At 37.4% G+C, this 18,633-nt stretch overlaps 1 protein-coding gene across 4 annotated transcripts in view; it reads right to left on the bottom strand.

Annotated features, from left to right (window-relative positions):
* The window catches only part of LOC136865959 (uncharacterized), a 191,452-nt gene that overhangs the window by 128,162 nt on the left and 44,657 nt on the right, over window positions 1-18,633 (bottom strand). For all 4 annotated transcript variants that reach the window (XM_067142526.2, XM_067142525.2, XM_067142527.2 and 1 more), the window contains one exon: window positions 16,107-16,470. In XM_067142526.2, coding sequence (XP_066998627.2) covers window positions 16,107-16,470 — 364 coding nt within the window. The remainder of the gene's footprint in view (window positions 1-16,106; window positions 16,471-18,633) is intronic.

The following is an 18,633-nucleotide window of genomic DNA, read 5'->3' as shown; positions in this document are numbered from 1 at the left end:
TGCTGAAGCTCAACTTGTAGGATTCCAGCAAGATATAAGAGATATCTTGGAATGAGGAGGTCAAATGGACTGTATCGCTAGAGGCACTTGTCGTGTTGAAAATTTTTGCCTAATTTAACCATCTTTTAACAGTTATTTTGGTATATTTTTAGCTATTTTTATTTTATTTAGTCAATAATTTTGCTAAATTTTATTTCCAATTTTCAGCAAGAACAGGTAAACCAAGAACTTAGTTGATAACACATTTGCAGTATAACAATGTTGTATTTTTGCATAAGTATATATACATGAGTTACACTTCTGCTTAGAACATATACAGTATTACACATTTTATCAAAGCATGGACATTTGAAAAATTTGTATCAGCTGTCACTTTAACAAATAGGTCCTAGCCTGAGTATATAATTTTCACATCAGTCTGAAAAAGAGAGAGATACCATGAGTTCCATATTAGTGGGAGTAAGAGCTGTTCTCCTGTCAGACATTACATTACAATAGTTGAGAATGCCCTCTCACTATCAACATTACTGACTGATCACAAAGATATTCTCCAAGATATTCAACACTTTTAAACCATGAGTTCCACCTGGTGATCACAGGAATAGGGAAGAGTTTAGCTTTAGTAGGTTCGTCGTCTTATTTCTGTTTCAAGAATTGAATGTATACAGGGTTTGTGTATTAAGGAAGATGTGTTTTGCCTGTACAACACATTGGTTCAAAGCACTAAATTCCACTGCCCACCAAATTCAGTTTACGAGCCCAGCACACTTCTCAAACTAAAATCCTAACTGCATTTATGCACTTGCCTATGTAACGTGCTGAATCTGAAAGTTATAGAAACTACATTCTGGTACGGAATTTCAAGTTTGTGAATTACATGAATAAGTGCCTGTGAACATGCTGTAGCATTAGCATTTGCAATAACTTTCACTCCTCCTACAAATAACTTCTGAACTGTTCTATCGCCACAACTAAGCACTTTTACCAGAACCATCAACATACATTGCCCTTTTTGTTATCAGTCATTTCATCACACAGAATTGAAACTCTCATCTTCCACAGCTTCTTTCCTCCTCCTCTTTGATGATCCGAGGTACAGAAACTTCCCGCAGTCTTCCAGCTGTGGGCAAGTCTCCAGCACCTTAAAAAATCAATAGGCCTAATATTAGAGGGCTCTTTAACATCATTTGATTGAATTAAATGATTTATAATTTTAAGTAAATGAGGGATTCAACATGCATTATCTAGGCCTAAATATCGTTAAACAAGAAAACTAGCATAACTGCACAAAGTTATTAGAAAAACATAACCTCAAATTTCTTCCTCAGAAAAATTGAATAGTATGGCACAAACCTGGTATATATTTTTCCATCCACTCTCCCATCTTCGGATGATTAACTTTTTCCAGTGGAATATTTGCCTCCATAAAAATTTTATTTATAGGTAAAATGAATTCGTCTTTATCATATTTCACTCGTTTTGCTGATGAACTAGTGTCTGTGAGACTAGCTTGTCTTCTGATGCCTGTCGTCGTTAGCGCCTTTTCCTTGTTCTTCTTATGTGAAACTCTGTTATTAATATGTTTCAGGCACAAGCCCTCTCTCTGCCACTCAATTCGCACATTACAGTATTTGCATATCAGTATCTTTCTAGTTTTGTCAAACACGTAAAATCTTTCCAATGCAAATTCTTCGTCTCGATCAAAAACTGTCACAGCCATTTTAATAAACTAAGCTAAAAATAGGAAATTAAACGCACCGATCAGCAGTGATTTTCAACAAGCAAGAGGACACCATCACTCCGTCACGTAATTATGAATACGATAAATTTCTCGCTTCCCAGGAAGCTAATTTAGTGATAATCGATATACTATATCTTACCTTTTGATATATATTGAACAGATATAAAGTCGATTGTGGCATAGATTATCGGATTTTATTGCTACAACTCGCCTCGAATCTCTGTCATTAACTTGAAATGATGCAATTCCGAATAATTTCGTAAATTATTTCGCGATTTTGCTGAAACGTAAATAATTTCGCATTTTTGAGCCAAATTCGTAAAATTTAGCAAAAATTTAACGATTTTGCGCTTTGCAAAAAACAGGTGCCTCTACTGACCTGTCTAAAGCATTTGATAGGATGGATCATAGGAGACTACTGGCAAAAATGAGTGCAAATGGACTAGACAAATGAGTGACTGAATAGGTTGCTATATTTCTAGAAAAAAAAAGCTATTTGTTTGGGGCGTCGACCCTTGTGGATCTTTTGCCCCTACTGGCACCATATTGTATGAACCTGCATGTTATTGGAATGGCGGAAGTGTGGAATGTTGTCTGTGAGGAAAGGAACATTAAGGACGACATAAACACCGAGTCCCCAGGTCAGGGATATTAATTATTACAATTAAAAACCCCTGACCCGGCCGGGAATTGAACCTGGGGCTGCCGGGTGACAGGCGGTCGTGTTGCCCCCTACACCGTGGGGCAGGACCTTAGAGAATTAGAGTAGGCAAAGCTTTATTGACCCTGTAATGATTAAGAGGGGACTTTCTCAAGGCTTCATGTTTCTTATATATATAAATGATATGAGTAAAGAAGTCAAATCAGAGATAAGGCTTTTTGCATATTATGTTATTCCATATAGAGTAATAAATGAATCGTTTATTTCTTAAAGCGGATAAGTCTAAGTTTACAAACCTTTCAGGAGGATGAAAAAACATTCTTGTTTAAAATATTAAAATAGGAACAAGTCCTTTCATGCCGTCATGTAGAGTCCCATACTGGGCTTATGTGTGTAAAATTGTACCAAATTTGGAAAATATATGCCATAGATACAGAGATTTTTATCTCGAGGACTGGTCCCATTTTAGCAATAAATGAAAGAAACAGAAAAAATTATGTTGTTTTATTAAAATATTTCAAAGCAAACAGCTCGTAATACATACAGGGTGCGGCAGAAATACCTGACGAATTTCAAACGTAAATAACTTGGTAACACAACAAGCCATTTAAAGATTTATTGCTCAGTTGGAAAGAGTAGTGTTTGCCATTTGCGTCACATACACATACACACTGGGTTTTGAAAATAATGTCATCCACATGTCGACCGTCCTGTTCGATGCACCTCTGAAGCCTCTCCCTGAAGTTCCGCAAGACTCGCTTGAGCATGTCTTGTGGTACTGCCTCGATTTCTTCACGGATAGCAGCTTTCAGGTCATGTAGTATAAAATGTATAAACAGTGGGTAAGTACAAGAGATGTGTGTGTATGTTTAGTCCTCAGCCCAGAGGCTGGTTGGATCCTCAACAGTTCTGCCATCAGCTGTCATAGATGGCCTAGGCATCACTGAAGAGGCGTACTAGGGAAATGAGGAGTGAGGTAGTTTTCCGTTGCTTTCCTCACAGAGCCAGAAGTTGCTATTACATATCAGTCTGTCAAGCCCACTGAAATGCATGCACCAACTGACCCTATCAGCAACATTTTCACACCATTCATAGCAGGGACTGGCTGCATAAGGAATGGTATTACTAGCATCACTCATACCTCAGTCAAAGCCAAGGATAAAGCTGAGACAGATCAATGAAAGTAACAATATTGCTCTAGCCCATACTAGAAGACAGAGTGCATTGTAAACACTACATCCTGCCAGCAAAGGCAATACAAGAGATAACAGAGAAAACACTTTTAAATCAAATTGCTTGTTATAGAGAAGTCTAACAGAAGAAAGAAAGTTAGGAGTTTCAATTTACTGCACTTCAGTCAACTTCATCCGCATCTGAGGTTGGCCATGTCTCGAGCTGATTGTAGAAATCCTGATACTGTGGATCTGTTATGTATTTCATCATTTTATCAACATCCGCCTTCTTTTTCTTGTTGATGGGAATTTGTCCGAAATACCCATTACTTTTAGGAAGTTCAATATTCTTGATGGAAGATTGGTTTGCTTTAGCTAAAGAGAAGGTGTGGCTAATAATACCGTTGATGTAGGGCTTAGCAATGATTTGTCCTCTTTTCTCTGAATGGTACTCAAATATGCTGAAACTGCTGGGGAGCTAATGATACTTTTCTATCTCTACTAGTGTCTTTTCCCATAGTTTCAACTGAGGCAACAGTCTTTTTGTAGAAATGAATCCACCATTGTTTGAAATCCAAAATTCCACTTATTTTCACAGTATAAACCAGGGCCTCTCAAACGCCCAAATTCTCATGCATGCAAATGAAGGCGCAGAGTTCCTGTGTACAGTGCATCGGTCCCATTCGGCTCGGACCAACGCTCCGTCTCTGGGCTACTCGGTTAAACTCGGCTCAGATTTGGAGCGCTACGGAGCAAGTGAGGAAAAGGGAGACAGGCGTGGGGAAAGAGAGAGACAGCGCTATTGCTCCAAATCGAGGAGTGGGGGTCTGCACTCTGGTCAACCAAGCGAAGTCGTCTTTTGCACCATGCACAGTGCATGCACTCTGAGAGGCCCCGGTATAAACCTTAAAGCAACCAAAGTGGCAGGATTCAGTGATAAGGGCATAAACGGATCTGGAATGTAAACTCGATCGCAAGTTCGTAACCTCCTTTTGACAACTCCGAAGTCACGATCGCATGGCAGATATGAATGTCCTCTAGTTGGAAAATAATGATGTATTGCACCAAATCTGCTACTATCAGTTAAGGCTAATAACATCCTCATAACGGCATGATTACGATTTTGTCCTCCACATGCATAAAAAAACAAGTGGAGCTCTCTTACATGTTTGGGGACAAAGTTCTCAATATAGTGGTTAAGAAAGGTACATACTTCATTAGGACTCTTTTTTTGCTTGCCCCTCATGATAACAATAAAACATACCTTCATCGGTTTTCAAATTTTGGATTTCAAAATTGAAAACCCAGAGCTGCCTCAGATAAAATAACTCTTGCACTGGCAAATGCAGAAGTGGTACATTCTGCATGTAATCGAAAGTAAGGGCCAAAGAGTCATCACAGTCTTTGCACAGTGCTTTGGCTTGTTGTAGGGCAGAATAAAATTTAGAAGCCCTTCTTTTGTGCACTATCAGCTCTCCTGCAAAGGTTCTCCTAGCTGCATCACAAAGTGTACTATTTTTCATTTTTGCTGACAACTCTTCACATTGACAACAGGAGTCAATTTGAGGGGGACCAAAGCGTAGAGAAAAATTTTCATTGAAGTTTTTGTATAAAATGAATACTTTATTGAATCTTTGAGGTGGGGATACTTCTCAATAAACATTGAATGTATGGTTTTTACATTGAGTTGGGCATCAAGGTAATGTATTTCTTTTTCAGAATAGTGCGACTTATGTGTTGGGAAAGATTCAATATGGGAGTGAACAAGGTCAATCAGGTCACCAGGTAATGCTGTTTTCACATGCAAACCACGTTCATCATTGGGAGACTTCCCTTGTTGTAGAAGGGTACAGAGACGTTCCACTCTGTGTTTTGTTATTTAATAAAGTGAAACAAAGGCTTTTTTATATACCTTAAGGCGTGTGCCATTTATCAGAACATAGAATGAGAAAGTTGCAGATCTAGTGTTCACAGAAGCACCTTGGTTCTTGGGCCTTCGTCGCCTCACAGCTGTTACTTCTATCAGCCTTTGCAGGTGAATATCTTGCTCGTTTTTATTCTGAAACTGACACATCTGGTCCAACATTTTGGTGAATTCTTATAAAAACACTTGTATCGACATTTGCAATTTGGACCTGTAGTTCGGATTCAACCTTCTTCCCTCGATAATTGACAAATTCTTTTCCTTGAACACGGGCTTGCTTAAGAGTGTTCCTTTGGTATAATTCTGGATTCCGTATACCTAAAAATAAACAAACAATGAAATAGGGTTTGGTTTGGCTGAGACACATTTCTTCATTGAATCATACAGTATTAAAGCACAAACACATTGAACAGAATATTTGAAAACATTCTAATAACATCTGGTAGAAACATAAATGCACAAACCTTACCTTTTTTTTCTTTTTTTATTATCTTGTTGCTTTCTCATCTTGTTTTGCCACATCGAATTCTGAACTGCTCATATTTGTACCATATGCATCTAATGCTCAAACTTACCATGCCAAAAGACAGACAGACAGACAGACAGACAGACAGACAGACAGACAGACAGACAGACAGACAGACAGACAGACAGACAGACAGACAGACAGACAGACAGACAGACAGACAGACAGACAGACAGACAGACAGACAGACAGACAGACAGACAGACAGACAGACAGACAGACAGACAGACAGACAGACAGACAGACAGACAGACAGACAGACAGACAGACAGACAGACAGACAGACAAACGACTATCATTTCCGTTCGACTCCAGACCTGCCAAACATTTAGTACTAAAACGTGGTAACTCCTGGAGTTGTCGCATTCTAGCAATAAACACTTATTTCCAATCCCTTCTCTAGAGACACCCGGTTATAAAAAACGTAGGAAGCTATATAGCTTATTATGTCACCTATTCAATACATTAGAAATTTTAAACATTTAGGAATTTATCTTTATTTCCATATGAGACATGTTTAAAATTTCTAATGCATTGAATAGGTGACATAATAAACTATTTAGTTTCTTACATATAGTATCTTCAATATGGATCAATAATGATATTTATCACTTGCAATATAGAAAACGTCTCGTTTTAGTACGAGTCGATGTGTTTATCTCCAAAGAAGCCCAAAAGTACATAACCTGCATTTTGCATTTTTGTGCAGTTATCCCCTTTTAGTAATAAGTAAGTTAAAAGATTGTGAGCAATTGCAAAATGACCTTGATAATATTGTGGAATGGACAGCATGATGATAAACGGGGTTAAAAGTCAGGTTGTAAGTTTCACAAATAGGAAAAATCCTCTCAGTTTTAATTACTGCGTTGATGGGGTGAAAGTTCCTTTTCAGGATCACAGTAAGTATCTAGGTGTTAATATAAAGAAAGATCTTCATTGGGGTAATCACATAAATATGATTGTAAATAAAGGGTACAGATCTCTGCACATGGTTATGAGGGTGTTTAGGGGTTGTAGTAAGGATGTAAAGGAGACGGACATTATCCTTGTAACTGACAATCTTTACACACTGCTGACTGAATACTTCTGCCTTTTGAAGATCCTCACATACACACTCCCCTTGTTCATTAATGATTCCTGCAATGTCCTCCTTGGAACCTGTTTCTGCCTTAAAGTACCTATACATACCCTTCCATTTTTCACTAAAATTTGTATGACTGCAAATTATGCTTGCCATCATGTTTTCCTTAGCTGACTTCTTTGCTAGATTCAATTTCCTAGTAAGTTCCTTCCTGGTAAGACCCCAACTAGAGTATGGTTCCAGTGTATGGGACCCTCACCAGGATTACTTGATTCAAGAACTGGAAAAAATCCAAAGAAAAGCAGCTCAATTTGTTCTGGGTGATTTCCAACAAAAGAGTAGTGTTACAAAAATGTTGCAAAGTTTGGGCTGAGAAGACTTGGGAGAAAGAAGACGAGCTGCTCGACTAAGTGGTATGTGATACAGATGTTGATCCTCATAGGGAACCTGAAATATTTGTCTGGAATGAGCACATTTATAACACCAATATAGTTGGTCCGTTATTGGACATTATAAATTTTCCAGCCAACTCATTCCCATTTGCGAGCGTTTCGCCCCAGTGTGCCAAGTTGGGCTCATCAGTTGGTAAATAGCATACCCACCAAGACGCATGGCTAGTTCATACCATGGAGGCCACTGCGTAGGCTTCTTGGAGCCATTAGACATAACTACAAACCAATATCAATACTTACTGTTATTTCAGAAATATTTGAATGTGCTATGAAAGATCGGCTTACTAAATTTTAAATCAAATATAACTTGTTAAATAATGCATAACACATGTTCAGAGCTGGCAGAAGCACTTTGTCTGCTTTATCACATTTTACACAGTTGGTCGTACATGCTCTTGATAATGATGAAACTATGATAGGAATATTTCTTGACCTTTCAAAGGCATTTGATACTGTTGACCATGAAATATTGTTGCACAAATTATATCAGACTGGAGTTAGAGGAACTGTTAATGACTGGTTTAAATCATACTTGGATAAACGATCCCAGTTTGTTGTAATCACACATTGTAACAGTAAAGGGCATAATGAGACATATCACTCTCAGGTAAGAAACATAGACTTAGGTATTCCACAGGATAGTATTTTGGGGCCTGTTCTTTTCTTGATCTAAGTGAATGATGTTCCTCGCAATAATCAAGTAGAAACAGCAGTTCTGTATGCTGATGATACAAACATATCTTCTATATATATAAAATAAGAGTTTCGTCTGTACATTGCTCAGAATTTGAAAAGAATGGTATTTCTGTATCGCTCATCTCCACAGTAACAAAGAAATGCACTTTTTACTTTTCCGTAATTTCTGTCTGTCTGCCTGTATGTCACGAGAAAATGGCTGAAGATAATTTAATGAAAATCGGTATGTAAAGTCGCGGGATGAACCACTACAATCTAGGTTCATGCTGAGTGAAATTGTAGTTTAGGGGTAGGCCTGAAATTTAATCCTCAAATATTTATATTATCAGTGGTTCTATCGATAAATATTACATAACTAAAGTTATATAGAATTAAATTTCCGATGATTTATGTCTCATAGATGTTTACCGTACAGCTAGGATAACAGAGATATTCATGAATTTGTATTTTTGCTGCTAAGTCCGTATCAACGCCGAGCCAGGAGAAAATGGGTTAACAGAATTGAATGAAAATCAGTACATAGAGTCAGGAAATAAGAAACTACAGTCTAAGCTATAAACAATTTTATTCATCCTGGATGGAATTGTAGTTTAGGCAAAGGCAGCTAAAATCTAATTTTTAAATACCTACAGTATATTATTGGTCCTATCGAAAAGTACTGCACAACAAAAGTTATAGAGAATACATTTTCCGATCATTTATGTTTGGTTCAGTTTTACCGTACTGACTATGATAAGAGTGGTATTACAGAGTCGGAAGAAAACTAAATGTGAAGGCCTACAATATCGAAGCGCATAACATTCATCAACAAAAACATTATATTGATCATTGTTTGTTGTGATGTTATTTGTCTTATACTGCCTCTCAACTCTGATAGATGGGACTACTGCTGCGTACCGAGTATACCAGCCTGACTGAATATTGGTGGGAAATAGCTGGAGAGTTAGAAAACTTTCTTCTTTAGCGTTCCATTCCTCTGGTTCATTCATTTACTGAAACTGCTGGTATGTAACACACTGGTTCATCAAAGTATTCCAGCTATTTGATTCCTACTCTGACGGGCTGTTTTGAATGAGCAGTGTGCAAATTTAAGTCAGAGGCTCACTGAGTAGTAGTAGTAACAGTAGTAGTAGTAAGACCTGGTCTAGAATTATAATTTAGGCCTATTCCAAATTATAGCACCACAGTTCACTAAATAACTCAAAATTCAACACTGAAAAGAGCCGTTTCTTAAGAAAAGCTTCTTCCACTTCACTTTTATTAAATCTAAATTCATTTTATTCCAAATCAGCAGTGAAGAGGGGCTTTCTCCTCTGGCTTGGAAGAAGAATTTGCCTTGAAGTCAGATAGTTCTTTCCGCCGCCAATGTAGTGAATTGAGATTTTCCAATCGGGTATTCCTAGGGAACAGATTAGTAAAAGGGCATAGTTTTTGCCCTGGGACTCTCCACTATTCAAGCCCCCCCCGCTGCCGAGAAAAAGACGAAGAGTGTTCACGGATCGCGGCTGTCTGCGGCTTGGTCATTCCAGCTCTGAAAATTTGGATTGTTAGATCGGAAGCGTAGTACTGTTCATTAAAAGTGAGAAAATGCGTGGTTTTTAATTTGATTGAGTTTTTCATATGAAAACATTTTTTAATCGTCTCATTCCTACTGACGTCATTGTAATGACCTATGTTCATTTCAGTTAGGAAAATTACAAAGACAGTCTTTCTGAGGATGTAAAAAGGCAGGTGGAGATTAAGTGTCTGCCATTATAATGTTCCCCAACTTGATTGTGAGTGATGGTAGGCAAGCGGGCCTACCGTTACAATGAATATTCCCTAACCCAGTCTTCATATGAGAAGAGACGTTTGGTGACTTCTCCGTCGCACTTTTAGGGTAATGTTAAGAGCTATGCAATTTAATACAATCTTGCTCACAACGTGTACACTACCTAACCTAGAATTCTGTATACAATGTAAAATTCCGTAGCGAAGCAGGGTATATCAGCTAGTTATTAATAATCCTGACCCTATGTCTACAGAAACTGCAGCAAATACTGTACAGCCCTGTCTAGGTTAGAATCATGGTTCAGGAAAAACAAATTAACATTGAACTTAAAAAAGACCCAATACATGGAATTCAAGGCATCTAACTACTATGACAAAACTGCAAAACAACACAACCTTATATTAAATGCAAATGCAATTGAAAATACGTTGACCACAACATTTTTAGGTGTCCATATAGATGAAAAATTAAGATGGGATTGTCATATAAAAAAAATAGGGAAGTCTCTGAGTTCTGTTTGTTTTGCCTTAAGGATTTTGTCTAATAGTTGTAGTGAAGAATATGTTAGAATAGCATATTTTGGATATTTCTATTCAGCCATCACTTTTGCTATTGGTCTCTGGGGCTGCTACAAATCAAATCTTGATGTTATTTTTCAAATACAGAAACGAGCTATCAGAATTATATCGAGACGCAACAGGTTAGATCATTGCAGACCATTATTTAAGAGACTAAGGATACTCCCAGTACCAAGCATATACATCATGCAATGCATTCTACACGTGAAAAAAAAAAAAAAAAATGATCACTTCAGAAAGAATTTTGACAATCACAATTACCAGACGCGAACAAGAAATAATATTTTTATCGAGCACAAGAGTAAAACCATTGCCCTGAGACATGCAGACTCTGTTGGAATCAGATTGTATAATAAGCTTTCAAATAAGATTAAAGATATTAGTCCCGTCAGTTCATTTACCACAGCTTTAAAAAATCTCCTGCTGAGTAGCTGCTTCTACAGTACAGAAGAATACACGATGAAGTGCTGGTAATGATGCTATTACTAATTAACTTGTAAACTTTCTTAATATCTAGTATATAGCCTTAAAAATATGTTAATGTCACATTGATTATGTACATATTATTAACACCACACCAATAGAATTTTATTTTGTCTTGTAAATATTGATTATTAATATTATTTATTACTAAAAATAATTAAGATGTGCTGTCCTAACATTGAAGTATTTTGTGTGTCTGTTTTTCTTCTTTTTCAAAATGTTCATTATTGTGCATATATTATTGTTAGTATTAGGAAATCACTTGACAACTCCTATACTGTTGGCATATTTCAAAATATGTAATTGTACAGTCTATGGAAGCTAAATAAATGAATGAATGAATGAATGAATGAATCACAGATAATTCTATTTTGTTTTTTGTTTTTTATTGTTTTTGCTATGGGCTTTACGTCACACCGACACAGATAGGTCTTATGGCGATGATGGGATGGGAAAGGCCTAGGAGTTGGAAGGAAGCGGCCGTGGCCTTAATTAAGGTACAGCCCCAGCATTTGCCTGGTGTGAAAATGGGAAACCACGGAAAACCATCTTCAGGGCTGCCGATAGTGGGATTCGAACCTACTATCTCCCGGATGCAAGCTCACAGCCGCGCGCCTCTACGCGCACGGCCAACTCGCCCGGTCTCTATTTTGTTTGGTAATTCACTTTTTGTGTTTACAAATTTACTGTTTATGTATACATTAAAAACTGTACTTTTTTTTCTTCTGAATTATTGTACTCCTTCCCCTTGACTTTTGTAATTTTAATGTACAAGCAGTTACTGTTAGCTATAGTTTAATAGTTCTACATAGTTTATAATAGGTTACTTTTTAATAAAATTTAATTAGTTGTCAACCTTATTTTGATACTGATTAAGTATAAGACAGGAACAGCTGTCCCTAACCTTGGCAGAATAAATAAATTATCTATCTATCTACCACTTACATCACATTGGTGCTCCTAGTATGAGGGGAAGTAATCAATTTCCAAATCCTCCAATTATAATTGGGGGCATGTAACAGCTTGTAAGAAAATGTTCTTGAACACTCCTGCACTAGGCAAATGGTCTGTAGAAAACTAGGTTGCATCATCTTTACAAGGAATGCATGAGAGTCAAAAAAAAAAAAAAAAAAATCAGATTTGCAACAGGTCATTGACTCATAAGCAAGATGGTTCTCTCTTTTTTAAACATTTTCTGGTACCTCTCAAAATACCATCACACTACTGTAGGAAATGTGTAAAGAAGAAAAAAAAAATCACTGGTGCCAAGGAACACTTTAATTTCAACATTCAATTCAATGAACCTAGCAGTTTTGCCCTTGGAAGGATGTGTATGACATGTGTTGTTCATATGAAGCTAGAAATTTCGAAGGGTTAATCTGAGAAACGTATTATGAAAAAAATGAGCGACCACGAGATGTAAAAAAAAAGTCATGCAAAATCTATTTGGAGAAGGATCAAACTCAATTTTATCATTAGGCCTAATAAGTACAGAGATAGGACCTAAAATTTTGATCAGTGAAGTGCAGGGGTTCGTAACTTTATTCAAAACTGGAAAAACAGCACGTCCAGATGAAATTCACTCTGAAATTCTACAATTATTTGATGAAAACAGTGTTAGACTACTAACAATTTTTCTTTCTTGCTAGTTGTTTTACGTCGCACTGACACAGATAGGTTTTATGGCGACAGTGGGATAGCAAAGGGCTAGGAGTGGGAAGGAAGTGGCCATAGCCTTAATTAAGGTACAGCCCCAGCATTTGCCAGGTGTGAAAATGGAAAACCACAGAAAACCATCTTCAGGGCTGCCGACAGTGGGGTTCGAACCCACCATCTCCTGGATGCAAGCTCACAGCTGCGCGCCCCTAACCGCACGGCTAACTCGCCCGGTCAAAGTTAGAAAAAAAGAATTACATATAAAGAACAGGATACATCCTGTAAGGAATGGTTTAAAACAGTTCTAATCCCCATTCTAAGAAGCCAAATGCAACTAGATGTAGCTCATTAGTCTCATGAGTCCAATTTCTTAAATTGTTTCTAAAGATAATACATTTCAGATTCCATAAAAAAATGCAAAATTGACAGGTGATGAACAATTTGGTTTCTATAAGGACTTTGGGACACATGAGGCCTCGTTCTGCCTGATGACACTTTTACAAAATTGTAGAAACCAGTGTAAAGATGTATATACTGTATCTGTTTCATTAATTACGCGCGAGCATTCAATTGTGTCAAACATTCCGAACTCCTGCAAATTTTGAACACAATAGGAATAGATAGTGAAGATCTTACATTTTTCAAAAAGTTGTATGAACTTCAAGAAGTTTCAGTGAGAATTGGAAACTCATGGAATCGTGCCACTAGGATCAAACAGGCAGTACGGCAAGGATACGTACCATCTCCCCTGCTGTTTAATCTATACTCTGAGCAGATCTTCCAAGCTTGGCTAACAGTGCTGAAGGTCTTCAGCATCTGTCCAGTAGCAGAAGGCGATAACTTGGACTCAAAATTAATACCGACAAGGCAAAGGTGATGGCCATTATCAGAACTTCTAACATGCACATTCTATGAACATTTAAGCGGAATAAATTGAACAAGTATGGAAGTTTAAGTACCCTGGCAACTGGATTACTGAGGGCTTGGACCTGGATTTAGAGACGCATACATGAATAGAAATGGCTCGTACTAGCTTTCTGAAAATGAGGAATCAGCTGTGTGACAGAAGCCTCAGCTTGGAGGCATGTCTCAACTTCATCAGATGCTATGCATATTCAGTGCTTCTGTAACATGGACTCTGAAATGTAATGCCAACAAGAGAATATATGCCTTCACGATGTATGTCTTCCGAAAGATGTTACAGATCTTGTGGACCGACCACATCTCCAATGCTGTTGTACTCAGGCGCATGAGGAGGGTACGAATGTTGGTGTGTACAATCAAGAAAAGAAAGACAGTACCTTGGGAATATTAGAGGCATGAAAAAGTAAACTGACTAAAATTGATCATGCAGGGTAAAATTGGTAGATGTAGAGGTTACGGTTGAAGGAAACACTCTTGGCTGAGGAACTTACAGGATTTGACAGGACTAGATTCAAGGAGACTGAAGAAAATATCTGAAAATTGTGCAGACTTCGCTGTGATTGTTGACAACCTTCAGTAATGGAGAAAGCACGACAAGAAAAACAAGGTGTCCAATTTTATGATGCATATTTGTATTGTATTCTAGACTCCGTAAGCTGATTTTTTGAAACCGAAATTATATCAGATAAAAAAGTATGAATGTCTACATGTCTACCACCATCAGCTAGAGTGAGACCATTAAGATGGTTTTTGTATTAATAATAATTATTATTAAATTTATTGGCCACATTGGACCACTTAAGTCATTCCATGTTCACATTCTCTTTGAAAGTTGTACTGTTTGGTTCCTGGGATCTGCCCAGTACTTTTTTCATTTGTAACGATCGTAATTTTCTCAATTAGTCTAAAATTGCTACCGCCCTTCTATGTGTAATGTCTGCTGAAAATTTGTTAGTCTTAAGATGGGTGTTAATTTTATTTTTATTCTCTGCATCTGTTATCTCGAACCAACTGCTGAATTTTGTGGATCTATTGCCCTCCTGTCTTCTTTCCAAGATATCTCATTACTAGTTGTCGTAAAATCCGATTTCCCGACAGTTGAAAATGTGAAAGAAATACAAGATTTTTTCTTCTTCATTGTGCTGGTGATTGGGTCAAACTCTTGATAGACAATTTCATTAGGAAGGATTCTTCAGACTCCTTCAATCTGGTATTTCTTATTTATGCAAGTTATTATTCTTCTTTCAGTTTTGAGGAGCTGATCAGTTCTTTTGTTTTTAATTTGGAACAAGGTTTCACAAGCGTATGTGGCTTCTGGGTGGGTTACGGTTTTCTAGTGTTGAATCTTAGTGTTTATTGACAGGCATTTCTTATTACACATTGACCAGGTTAGAATTTTTTTTTTTTCACTTTGTTCTATTTGTCAAAAAAAACATTTTTGTTTAAGTTGTGTGTGATGATTTCTCCAAGATATTTAAATTGTAGAACTACATTAATTTTTTGATCATTTATGAAGACTTTATTTATGTTCAGGGGTTTCATGGGCAATATTTTGGAGACTGGTGATCTGGCCATGAACTTCTTTCAAATCAGGGGTTACTAGGTCTAAACTGTCTATAAATTCCAGGCAGTTTATTCTCATTGAGGGTTTTGCTTCATTTTGATTGTAGATGGATTTTCCTTTTGCCAAAGTTTCATGATGTAATCAAGAGCCATATTGAAAAGCAGTGGAGATAATCATCTTGTCTGCGGCCAGTTTTTATTGTAAAAGATCTAACCTTTCTTCCTGGAATCATCTCAGCATCATAATACAAATTATATATATCACACGGTACATAACCTCTGATTGTGATTTACTCCAAATATTTTAAGTTAAACAGTGTTCTCAGCAGGGTTGAAACATGGCCAGTTGAACATCGGTTTTAGACAGTGTCTTACGTCTTTGCAATGCGGCAGTCATACTTAGACATTGTTTAACCATAAACATAGTCTAAACCACCGTTTCTGCAATCAGCTCTTTACGTCTACATATCAATTCTTTTCCTGTGTATTTATCTTTCTTCCATTACACTTTTCTTCAATTACTCCTTCCCTCTCCCAATGTGGGATTAGTCTGATGATCTTGTTGTCTATTCTACAACTCACGGACATGGTAAAAAGGAAACATCTCTCTTGGAATGAAAATGGCGATACTGGTTCCTACTCGGAATACAAAAGCACATAGTGAACCACCTGGTGATGAATAAGAGTATCTTTAACCAACAGAGCAATGCTCAAATGATTTCAAGTTCAAACTGTCACTATTAGAACAGTTGTAATCAGTCGAGTTTCTATTCAAGGATGTGGAACAATGTCCTTGCGAAATATAAATAATTTGTACAGTTTACTTATTTCACATGCAAAAATTGGTTATCATGTTTACTTCCAAAATAATTACTCACCTGGGATATAGAGAAGCCCCAAATCTGTGACCTCCTTGAGATGCATAGTGACAAACCCCAGATAACCTTGTGAACAGTCCCATATGTGGATTCCTCCATACAAGTGACCTGTTATAATACAATTCCCAGACATCTTCATACATGTAATGAATTCATTCCTTCTAGATATGGTGAACACTTCTTTCTTAATGGATGGCCAGCGGTCAATGTTTTTCCACTGTACCCAACACAAGTAAATGTTTCTCCATTTGGTGTTATCTTCCTGGGATGAAGACAGTAATGTTGGGTACAGGTTAGTTGATATATCTGTCAACACATCTTGATGTATCTCTTCTTCACAACATTGTTTCCATACTTTAGTTACCTACAATACAAAGCAATAGTTTATATCACTAACAGAAACAAGTTAGCTCATAGCACTAATGGTGAAAAGAATAGCATATATAAAGAGTGATGAAAAGGAACAAATAAGTGCAAATCAGGTTATACAGGGTCTCTCATATACACCCAGACCGAACGCACAGTATTTGTATTCTGCACAACAGCAGCTGGAATATGGGAGGCGCGGGCATAGTTCTTGACCCTGCAAGCAGTTCTGCACGTTTGACCTGGCAAGCATGAGTTGCCAGTCTGAATCTCAGCAGTTAACATAGTGAGACAGTTATCATTGCAATACCGTATTTTCATATGTAAAAGTTCTGGTTTCATCTTAATGGTCGTGTGAACAGTCATAACTCTTGCTATTGGTGTGCAGAAAATCCTAATGATGTGTATGAAGTCCCTCATTATGATAGGAAGATTGGTGTTCGGTGTGCTGTTAGTGCAAGACGAATAATTGGGCCTATTTTTTTTTGAGACAACAGTAAATACAGAGCGGTACTAGTAACAAGATGGCATTTTGATGGCGTTCTTCCATCAGTTAACAGAAGAAGAAAAATTGTGCGGTTGGTTTCAACAAGATTCAGCCCCTGCTCATACAGCAGAAGATTCCCTTCTTACAATCTCAGTTAGGAGTATTTATAGACACGGTGATCAGTGCTGGTCTACTTCCCCCTCGTTCTCCAGATGTGTGATTTTTACTTGTGGAGTAAACTGAAAGAAAAAGTGTATTGAACAAATCCTCACACATTGGAGGAATGGAAAGAAAATATTATGAATGAAATCAGAAACATTACAGTGGCAGAACTCACTTGCATCAGCCAGAATGTGGTTACCAGATATAATGCCTATATAACCCAGGAAGGACGTCACTTCTAGCATCTTTTATAAGGTAGGATTTAATAAAAGATTGTATACACGCTTAACGCAGGGCGGCTGCGCGTGACATAAGTTTGCTAGCTGCCGTAGCGCAGAGTACAAACACCGTGTGTTCGGTCTGGGTTTATATGAGAGACCCTGTACATAGAAAGGCAGGGACATTGGAAAGAACCCATAACAGGATAAATACAAAGACAGGTCAGTAGAAAGAGGGAGAAATAGAATGAAAATACAAATGGACAAGGACAATCACCACATCTTCAAACAGACTAGGTCTCTCCTCATCAATCCCAGTTCTTTTAAATTCATATCTTCTGAGTCCTCTATGAGCTCATTTAGGTTTCCCAGCTTTATCAGGAGGAGGCTTCATCACTAATTGAGGGGCCATTCAAGTTTTCATGTGGGGCAAGATGAAAGTCAGATAAACACAGGAAAAGGAAAGAGACAAAATGATAAAGGGGAATACAGGTGGTGTTCCTTTTATCCTTTTTTTGTGTTTGTGCTGTGTTCCTAGTCTTTTATTACCTAACACAAAATTGGAAAACTGTGGGTTTGTACCCCCACTAGTGTCTTCTTCTATATGCTGTGCCCAGTCTCCAGAATGTTGGTGGCCAATACGGACAGCAACAAGGTAGAGTTGTTTGATGGTTCTTATTCCAGTCCAGTCTTAGATATTCTTCAGATATGGCATTCTTTTCCTGCCTACTTCTCGCTGTCCTTCAACTCTGCCCTTTATAATGAGGTGCAATACTGCATATTTTTCAACACATAATACATACCCCTGGTATGCAACTTTTCTGAATTTGATGGTGGTCATCAGCTATCTTTTACAGAGTTTGCTCCTACATGAATATCTAGTACAGACGAAGGGTTACCATATTCTGGAACCCCAAAATGAGGATACCCTCAACGTGATTGACTGCCGAATCCTGAATTTTATGTTGTCAAATAGGTATTTGGTAAGAAACAAGCAAAATTATTACACACATTAAACATACCTACACTTCAGAGCCAATGTCCCATGGGTATTTCTCACTGGACTGAAACTTTTTTTAACAGAGCCTTTTGTTGACACAAATATTTAAAACAGTTTTTGCAATTCACATGTCTAAAATTAATTCTACCACTGCAATCTCTTTTACAGAATCAACTGTTAGTCGATTTCCTTTGTCCACTGTGCCTGTATTAAGGAAAACAACCTTTCAATACAAGCGTAATTGGCTGGCACTGCAAAGAAGAATTGTGCAATTTTAAGTAATTTGCTAAATTG

Source organism: Anabrus simplex, chromosome 3 (genome assembly GCF_040414725.1).
Source record: "Anabrus simplex isolate iqAnaSimp1 chromosome 3, ASM4041472v1, whole genome shotgun sequence".
Taxonomy (NCBI): Eukaryota; Metazoa; Arthropoda; class Insecta; order Orthoptera; family Tettigoniidae; genus Anabrus; species Anabrus simplex.
Note: the sequence above shows the minus strand (reverse complement) of the source record. Positions and strands in the feature narration are given on the sequence as shown.